The sequence below is a fragment of the Dromiciops gliroides genome, chromosome 2, assembly GCF_019393635.1.
Source record: "Dromiciops gliroides isolate mDroGli1 chromosome 2, mDroGli1.pri, whole genome shotgun sequence".
In the NCBI taxonomy this organism is placed as follows: domain Eukaryota; kingdom Metazoa; phylum Chordata; class Mammalia; order Microbiotheria; family Microbiotheriidae; genus Dromiciops; species Dromiciops gliroides.
The window spans coordinates 433,919,765-433,929,584 of record NC_057862.1 but is presented as its reverse complement, the minus strand read 5'-3'; the positions used below and the strand labels follow the sequence as shown (position 1 = coordinate 433,929,584).

Below are 9,820 nucleotides of genomic sequence, written 5' to 3'. Positions count from 1 at the left end.
GTGTACTGTAGGGGGAAGATGCTGGTACTAAGAACAGTGCAAGGCATCTCCACTGGGATGGAACACCATTATGTAAATATGTGTTCTTATTGCTTCTGGTGGTAGGTGGACAAACCTGTCTGTTCAGAGATCAGCCTGAAGCATATAAAGCTGGGCCTGACCTAGGAGTTGCTGTACTCCCTTTCATTTACTAGCTGCTTTTGATATCAAAATGGGTGGGGGGCTGTGGGGCTTCAGAGTGGCTGTGGTGCTGCTGAGTTTGGGGCAGGCTCCGATTTGCACCTTTCAGGTTCAAAATAATATCGCCTTGATGCCAGATTTCAATATTTCTCAGGTAACAACCTTCAAAGGGCCCCTTTTGAGAGCATCACATGTTTCTTTGGTGATAAGGGTGAACTCCCATTAGAAGATTTTGGGCTAAGATTGGAGTGGTGAACTTCTTGATATTCCCAAGGGCTTCATTCCTGGGCCGGGGCAGGATACTGGTGTAAGATCCTTAAAGCTATAGTTTCAGACAGGTCCTTTATGTCTTCAATTTGAATTCCAGGGGGGAGGAGAAAAAATGGAAGCAGATGAGAATGTTCTCAAAGAATTAATGAAGGGAAAAACTGAGTGTGGAGTTCATGGTTGTTAGGGAGGACTTGAACATTTGATGCAGTGCGCTAACAATCTGTACTATCCAGAAGCAACTTGATTATAATTCATCTCAATTCAACAAATATTAATTCATTGCTTACTATGGGCAAAACACTGTGCTAAGTCCATTAAGATAGAAACAAAGTGATCCCTTCCCTCAAGATCTATTCTACTGGGGGAGTACAACATGCACGCAGATTAAGTGCTAAATATCTTCAAGAGAGAGAAAGCACTAATAATTGAGGATCTTGGGAGAGGTCTCATGTAGGAAGTAGAATCTAAGCTGTGCTTTGAAGGAAGTTAAAGAAAGTAAGAGGTAGACTTGAGAAGGAGATTGCTTTTAGGCAATACTAGGTATAGTGATAGGAGATGGAGTACCATATATGGAGAATAATGAACCAGCCAATTTGACTAGAATGGAGAGTTTGTGAAGGGGATTAATATGAAACGAGATTGGAAAGGGAGGTGGGAATTAGGTTGTGGAAAGCTTTAAATGCCAGGTTGATGATTCTGGATTTTGTCTTAGAGGTATTAGGAAGTCATCAAAGACATCTGAATAGAGGAGTGACCTGGTTGGATCCGTGTTTTAGAAATATTATTTTGGAAGTTCACTGGAGGATTGGAGAAGGGAAATCCTGGGATAAAGGAAACCAGTTAGGGGGCAATTGTGATAGTTAAATAAGATCTATCGGGGCTTACAATAGAACAGAGGCAGTATGAGAGGAGAGAAGGAAATGGATGAGTGAGATGTCGTTAGAACAGAAAAAATGAATTTGGTAATTAATAAAATATAGGGTAGGGTAAAGAAAAGGCAAGAGTTTAGAATAACTCTCAAATTGTAAATCTGGATGGCAGAAAGGATACTAGTGCCTGTCACAGAAATGGTGAAATTTGGAGGGGTGATAGGTATTCTGGGGAAATATGAGTTCTCCACAACACAAATGCTGAGATTGAGATACACCTATGAGACAACCATCTGGAGATTTTCACTAGGTAGTTACTAATGCAGAATTGGAGTTCAGAAGAGCAATTGGGGCTAGATGTTTAGACTTGAGAGTCATTTCCATAGAAGAGATAATTAAATCAATAGGAACTGATTATTTCACTAAGGTAAAGAGTGTCAAGAGAAAAGAGAAGAGGGTGTCAGGAGACCCTATTATGTGGTCTCTTCTACCCTTGTCTCTGGTCATTTGACTGGTCATACAGTATGTCTTCCCCAAGGGCACATAGAAGATTGGTGTCATTTTGGGATCCATTTACTCAGAAGCCACTAGGATGGGGGATACCTAGCTTAGTTGCTTAAAATTCTAGGAAGTAAACTTGATTTTATTTCTCTATATCCTCTTATTCTCCCTGAACTTTGTTGCATGTAGAACTCTTTGATTCAAGGATTGTGATACTCAGGGTCTATTATTCCTCCTTTTCTCTCAAAGTCACTACCATTTTTCTGCTTGTAGAAGCACTTCAATGACTTTGAGGCAATTACATGCAGATAGATGACTTTTTGAGACTCAAAAAACTATTTTAAGCCAGGAATCTGGATTTTTCTTTTCAGGAAAGAAGTTCCATTCAAACTGAGATAGCTAGCTATTCCCTGATCTTGACATTCCAGGCCATACAGTTTGGTACAGAGGAAAAGAACACTGGCTCTGTAGTAAGAAGACCTTGTTTCAAATCCTATTGCTGACATAAGATCTAGGATAACTAACTGTGTGACTTTGGGCAAGTTAGCTAGCTTATCTGTGCCTCAGTTTCATCATCTAAAAAGTAAGGGGGTTGGGGGCAGAGAGGTGGCACAGTGTATAAAGCACCAGCCCTGGATTCAGGAGGACCTGAGTTCAAATCTGGCCTCAGACACTTGACACGTACTAGCTGTGTGACCCTGGGCAAGTCACTTAACTCCCATTGCCCCGCCAAAAAAAAAAAAGTAAGGGGGTTGAATTAAGTTCTTATCTGGTTCTAAATCTATGATCCTAGATCCCCTTCCTATGAGTCTATGACCATTTCCTTCCATACATTTTCATAAGCTAAACTATTCCTTGTGGGATCCATTAGTCCCACATTATTGCCTCTCAGAATCTTCTTTTGTCAAGGCTCAGCTCAGAAATCACCTTCCCCATATTAACTTATTCCAGTTGCCAACAATCTCTCCTTTCTTAAATCATCTTATATTTACTTATCTATGTACATGGAGTATGAATCTGAGGTCTTTGATGGCAGGGACTTTTATTTTTGTCTTTGTAACCCCAACTCTGAGCACTATGTTTTTGCACATGAATATTGAATGCTTAATATCTGTTTGTAGAATTGAGTTGAAGACTGTTGATTTAAATTGAGAGTAAATAGCTAATTAGGGTGACTTTTTCTAGGCTAAGGGGCCCTGGAATTCCATTATCTTGGCGACGAGTGGAAAACTATCAGACCAGGACAGGGAAGAGGTCAAAATGTCTTTGATAATATTCTCCCCTTTTGCCAATGGGAGTGTGAACCTGCAGACTACCATTACTTCGTAAGTACTGCTGCCCCCACCTTCTCTGATTTCCCCTTCCTCTGGGCCTTACACTGACCTCATGTAAAAGACTACAGACATTTCTGCTTAAATGGATTGGATTAAGAAGACTTCTTACCTAAGCTTCTTTGGTTCTGCATGAATCTCTAAATTAATTCTCCAATAGAGTAGAGACTATCTACTTCTAAATCATTAGGGTTGGGCCAGTGAGGGAGAACAGCTCACCATAATGGCAAGGATGTATAATTCAAGGGTCATTTAGGAAGTAGATCTGGGAAGAGGCATTTGGGCACCACCCCAAGCAAGGTCTGAAAATTATATCCACTGCATAGGACTTTCCTTTGGAGACTCGGAACTTTCAGTATTCCCACATGATCCCAAAATAAATGCCTGTGTACTAAGGACAGTGGAACTTGGAAAAGCATTAAACATGAACATTGAAAGAAAACAACATTGAAGACTCTAGGAAGATGCCTACTTGAAATTTAGTCCTAGCATGCTGCAGAAGTATCTCCTTCTCACCTTTTCCCCACCCCATGCTTTGCATAATCCATCCAGGAGCCACCAGAGTCTGAAATTCTACCATTAGATTTTTTTTCTTAGTTATGCATTGCCTTCTATTCAGATTATTCCATTTTCAAATCTTCTTACATTAAGTGACCATAAGACATTTCTGTTTTTGTGTGCGAGTAAGGTGCTACTTACTGACTCACTGGCTTAATCTGTCTTTCTTAGGTGACCCTTAAATGTCTGTCCTTGTTCCTTTTCCTTACATCAGCCACTAGAAGATGTTTCAGTTTTGATATTCAAGAAAATCTAGACTCCAGCGCGCATGCTGATGTAATCTGCAGCCCAGACATACTACTTCTGTTCTCCTTTTTTCAGGTGTATATTAGTATTTACCAGAACAGTTTTGAGCTTTTCAGAAGGTATCTTTCCTAAATGATCAGTTTGTGATTTTAGCAATTTTATCTGCCAATCAGAAAAGTTGTCTTTATTCCACCATATGCTCACAAGGTCCCCTAAATATATATTTGTTCCACAGAATTACACTGTAGTCATAGGCTGACTAGGTATCCTGGGTGGTCTGGGGAGTCACTTCTCTAAAACACACAGAAAAAAATCACTTCATGACTGAGGGGCATGATACCTTGTTCCCTCCTGGGCCTCTCCTATGGTCCTGACAGAGGCAGGAGGGAGTCCACATGTGAATAAGGTGTCACATCAAGACTAATGCCATTGAATCTCTAAAGGCAAAGAATGATAATGCTTTTCTCTCTCCTTGGCACAGAGCCAATGCTCTTTGAACTGGAAATCATATGAGGAGTAGAGATTCCAGAAGAATTTGATTTTCATGAACTAAACTGCACTATGGCAACTGTGAGGGTTGAGGGATGGGGGTGGAGCAAGGTCCAGGGACTGATTTCCATCCGCTTATTCTCTGAGATGAAGCCAAGAAGCTCAAGATTGACTTCTTTTTCACCTATTCACAGGTCAGAAGACACCTGTATGGAAATAAATACCACATATACCAGGGGAAATGAATCTGAGAAATACATCAGCAATGGTAAGTGTGGGCAGGTTGAAGGAATTAAAGATGGATTTTCTTTTTCTACTTCTTTCAGTTATCTTATAACTTGAGGGATGATTGAGGACTTTTTAGTTTTTCTAATGCCAAAGACAGAAGTGCTTTGGGGGTTCGCATATCATAGGAAACCTGTGTTTGATGTCATAAAATGAAGGATGCCCTGGACACAGTGAAGCTATTCACTAGGGTCATACATGGGTAGTTATTGACAAGCCTTCCCCTGCCACTGCCCCTGCCAAGACACTGAAAACACAGATTCATAGACACACAGAGAAAGGCACATACAGATATTCAAAGATGCAGATATATAAACACACACAGAAACATACCCACACCCGCATATACACAGAGAAACTTCAAACTTCTCCTTTTAGGAACAGGATCAGTCTTAGAGCTAGGCAGAAAGTAAGGGGTTAAAAACTTCAAATATATCCCCGATGGCCTTAGGGTTTGGAATCCCCACCATTATTCATTCCTCTAACTTTAGGCATTATTGGCTCTAAGAGCCCCTTTATGAATGAATAATATCATACTTTGAAAAAAGTAGTATAGTAAGCAATTAACATCTTAGTTAGGAATGACAGTCACTTGGCAAGTTCCTGAGGGGATTATAGGAAGGATAAGTTTTGAGGGTGTGGATTGGGGTGGTATTAAGTAACGGGTTCATGGGCCACTGTCTTGGCTTGCAGCCACCCTATACAGTTTTAGGTCTTTGGATATGGGAGTAGGGAAGTTGGGAGTTTCTGAAGACTGCTTTCACTTCTTTCACAATTAGGGTCTAGTTTGGCCCCGCCTGGGAAAATCAGGATCAATCATTATGAGAAAGCATTATTGGCCAATAATTTTGGAGCTGGCTCACCTCCCCAGCAAACACCCCTTTCAGAATTGTCTTATGGAAGACAACAAATACAGATCTTTATATTTGACAAGACTATTTCTCATTATTGATCCTCATTTAATATTTACAGCAACTTTGTGAGGAATCCAAGTCAAGAAATATTATCCCTATTTTATAGGTTAAGAAACTGAGGATCCAAGATGTAATATTAATAATAATAATAGTAAAAATAGTTAGCATTTATGTATATCCTAATATGTGCCAGGCACTGTGCTAAGGGTTTTACAAATACTATTTCATTTAGTCCTCACAACAAATCTGGGAAGTGGGTGCCATTATTATCCCGATTTAACAGTTATAAGGAAACTGAGTCAAACAGAAATTTAATGACTTGCCCAAGGTCACATTGCTAGTAAGTATCCTAGGTTGGATTTGAATTCAGTTTTTCCTGACTCCAGGCCCAGTGATTTAACCACTGTTCCACTTGAATAGGTGATAGTCACCCAGCTAATAAATGGTGGAGCTAAGACTCAGGTTCAAGTCTTTTGATTTCCAGTTTAGTGTTCTTTCAATACCATTCAATTTTGGGTACTTAACTTCTTGATCATTACAGGCATTCTGATGTTATTTCAGTGAGTTCTCTCTTCTCCTTTTCAGATGGAAACCCTTGTTATTTCCAAGTGATAGATACTGACTATGAAAACTATGGCATTATTTACACAGGAAACAGTGAAAACAAGGATGACTTCCAAGTCAAACTCTATGGTATGTTCTGTCAGGTCATTTTTTAGTTCTGAATTAGACTTACTATACTAAGAACTGGGCCTTAAGTTTAAGTGGCCTTTCATCTCTTCCTTTAGTGTGATCACTTGGACCCTCTGCTCTCATCCTTGCCAGAGGATCCCACTGTTAAACTCTACCACTATGCCCTGCTATATATGTTTTCTTTCCCTTCCATTGGGCATTGGAGCACATGACAAACAACAGTTTCAAGAGGGTTTTGGCTCCAGTTGCAAACACTGAGAGACCCCACTTTGGATAATGGGGCTACCTCTGAAATTGCTTGCAGGATTGTGAGCTCCAGAAAGAGCACTGTGTGGGGTAGAGAAGGTAAGGCCAAACAGTTCTAAGTTTTGATCTAACCTCTCTTTTGTAGGCAGGACTAAAATAGTGACTAATGAAGTCTTAAAGAAATTTCAAGAAGTCACAAATGCTCTTGGAATTCCAGGGGAGAATGTGATTATGTTACCCAGATCAGGTAAGTACGTGGGCTCTATTTGGTAACATGTTACCCTATCAATAGCATGTGGTGTAGCCAACAACTTGTTTCACCAATTCTTCCTCACAATCTCAGTCACCCTTTGCATATTATGTATTATTTGCATTTTTTCCCCAGAGGGTAAAGATCAAGTTTAGAAAAGTCAAGTCCACTGCCCAAGTGACTCCAACCCCATCAGGGCCTTCTTGGCTGCCCTCTCAGCATACAGTAAAAAACAAAACCAAACAACCCAACAACCTCTAACTTCTGGGACATTTCATTATCCTCTGATTATTTATCTGACACCTCCTTAGATCTATCTCTCCCACTATTTGACAGCTTCCAATCCCTCCCCAATAAGCTGTATAACATAGAATTAATGAAAATGAATTCTATTTTTTTTGTTTTTTTGCTTTTTTTTTGCGGGGCAATGGGGGTTAAGTGACTTGCCCAGGGTCACACAGCTAGTAAGTGTCAAGTGTCTGAGGCCGGATTTGAACTCAGGTGCTCCTGAATCCAGAGCTGGTGCTTATCCACTGTGCCACCTAGCCACCCAAATGAATTCTATTTTGAGAATTTAAAACCTCTTCCCTGGTTCTTGGATGTAACTAGAAATTATTTATGGTGGAAGTAAGCCAGGGTTGGGGATTGGGTAGTTGGTCCAAATGTTAATGCTGTGCTTTTTGCTTTCTTTCTTACAACAGCATGTAGTTAAAGACGTCAGAATGGTGAGTTTTTTCCTTGCACTCTAGTTAGGGTCTGGAGAGGCAGAAAGACCATAGTGGGTGCTCAGGTCATATTTCTGATAGATTCCTTTTCTACCTCCCCCTTTAGTCCTCATCCTGCCTTCTAAATCTCACATTATAGGATGGTGGTGAGTTAGGACCTATGAATGGTCAAGGTCTTTGAAAGATTCAGGGAGCAATGGTTGGTCAGGTGGGATATAGTATGACATTCTACTAGGTCCTGACAATCCAAGGGAAAACAGAATATGACCCTTGGAACTGGGATTTCCTTTCAGCAGAATGTCTAAAAGTAATGACTGCATAGCCAGGCCAATTGTTGTCCTCATATAAACGTTGGAAATTATCTGTATTGTAGCATATATGGTGCTGAGGTGGATTCAGCTATCATGTAAAGACAGGGCCAAAGCCAGATTATGGTAGAGACTTCCTCAGTGTGTTAGGGATCAAAGTCACCTCTTTGCTTTTTTTCTTTTACTTTTCAGACTCATTGAGGGAGTGTAGAGTTGGTGAATTTGAGGTAGAGAGGAGAAGGCAGCTGGTGTGTGTGTGTGTGTGTGTGTGTGTGTGTGTGTGTTTGTATGTATGTGAGCTTATATAGGTGCACCTGTACCTAGAAAGTATGTGAGCCAGGCACTTTGAGGCAAATGAGCACTCCAGTCATCCCTGTTGATAACACTTTGCATCTTCTTTATTCTTTTCTCCAGTGGCAACAGAGGGAGCATGTTCTCTTGTGTCTGGAAAAGGGGTAACTGCCAGGTGGTTTTCAATATTCCTCTTTCCCATCCATGGAAGGATGGTGTTCTCCTTGCTTCAGGACCTGCAGCTTTCCTTGCTGGATATAATGATTGGGATGCCCCAACCTATGCCTTTGCTTAGGGATTTCTGAGTGCTTAGGCACTCAAAGTAATTGTTTTCCCTACTCATCACTAAGTACAATGACTGGCTAAGCAAAGCACTTAATAAAATGCTAGTTCACTGACTTGTTTTCTAAACACACAAAAGATATGTACTAGGGCCTGTTTTATGCTGCAGGTCAAAGTCCATCACACTCAATACCATTAAAATGTAATTCTTTGACTATGACACTTTTAATCTTGAGCCAATAACTCATTAATGTCAAGCATTATTTATTGTAAGATAATTTGGGTATAGCGAAGGAATGTAGACTTACATGGAATTTTCAGTAACAGGATATGTGTCTAGAATATTATAGCATGGTGATATCTTTTATATATGAACATATTGCTTAGCAGGACTTTACCTTTCTAGCTGTGTTTCTAGTATTGAGGATGAGGGGCACTACAGCAGTCACATTTTCTCACCTAGTTCCTCTGATGACCAAGGTAGGGCATTTGTCAGATGACTGACTGGGGTTAAGTGGTTAGTCTGTGATCAGTGTTATGGAGGTAGAGGAAAGAAGAGTGAAAAGAGTAGAAGAGCAGGGAGGGAATGAAATGGGAGACAAAGCTCCTAGAAAAGTGTATGGATGTGTGTATCCGTCTGTCTATAATTTTTTTTTTTTTTACTAGGAGAGTCTCCTCCTTGGTAGAAGCAAGATACTTTGGAGAGACAAAGACCTATTTTTCCCCTTTCCATTTTCTTTCAACTCCCAAAGAAGAACTTTCTAGAAGCACAAAATAGGATGAAAAGGTGTTTGATTGGTTAGTGGACTCTTTCCCCTTAAGTTCAATGTATGTATAATGCTTCAGCCCCTCAGTGTATCTAGACTTTAGTTCTTGAGTTATTCCAATACAGGGCCTAGAGAGAAGGGGAAACATCTGTTATGTCCATTTATTTGTTCATTCATTCATTCATTCATTCATTCATTCATTCATTCATTTAATTTCATTCATTTATTTTTTTGGTGGGCAAAGAATTACATCTGAATATATGATTTCACTGATATAAGGAATTCCTCCAGTGGAAACTTTCTACTGACAAACATTGGTGACACCTCGGTAACTCATAGTTTTAAATAGTTGCTTGGGGGCATGAAGAGGTTAGATGATTTACCTATGTCAACCAACTGATATGTGGCACAGGCAGGGTTTTAACCCGAGTCTTCCTGCCTCCAAGACTGGCTTTATATCCACTGTGCCATATTGTGTCTTGTCCATTACTTTTCTTTTTGGTGGGGCAATGAGGGTTAAGTGACTTGCTCAGGGTCCCACAGCTAGTATGTGTCAAGTGTCTCAGGCCAGATTTGAACTCAGGTCCTCCTGACTCCAGGGCTGGTGCTTTATCC

At 40.3% G+C, this 9,820-nt stretch overlaps 1 protein-coding gene across 1 annotated transcript; it reads left to right on the top strand.

Annotated features, from left to right (window-relative positions):
• The first annotated feature begins 211 nt into the window (after window positions 1-211).
• Window positions 212-8,461, top strand: LOC122739062 (lipocalin-like). The gene is made up of 6 exons (XM_043980916.1): window positions 212-334; window positions 3,006-3,145; window positions 4,639-4,712; window positions 6,229-6,336; window positions 6,728-6,829; window positions 8,280-8,461. Exons 1-6 carry the CDS (start codon window positions 212-214, stop codon window positions 8,459-8,461), a joined length of 729 nt encoding a protein of 242 aa, XP_043836851.1.
• The last annotated feature ends 1,359 nt before the right edge of the window (window positions 8,462-9,820 follow it).

Excerpts from the sequence above, each read along its gene's own strand:
- LOC122739062 (XM_043980916.1), top strand. The coding sequence starts at position 212 with ATGGGTGGGGGGCTGTGGGGCTTCAGAGTGGCTGTGGTGCTGCTGAGT. Across the intron at positions 3,146-4,638 it reads CTGCAGACTACCATTACTTC|GTCAGAAGACACCTGTATGG; the intron begins GTAAGTACTGCT and ends ACCTATTCACAG. Across the intron at positions 6,337-6,727 it reads CTTCCAAGTCAAACTCTATG|GCAGGACTAAAATAGTGACT; the intron begins GTATGTTCTGTC and ends TCTCTTTTGTAG.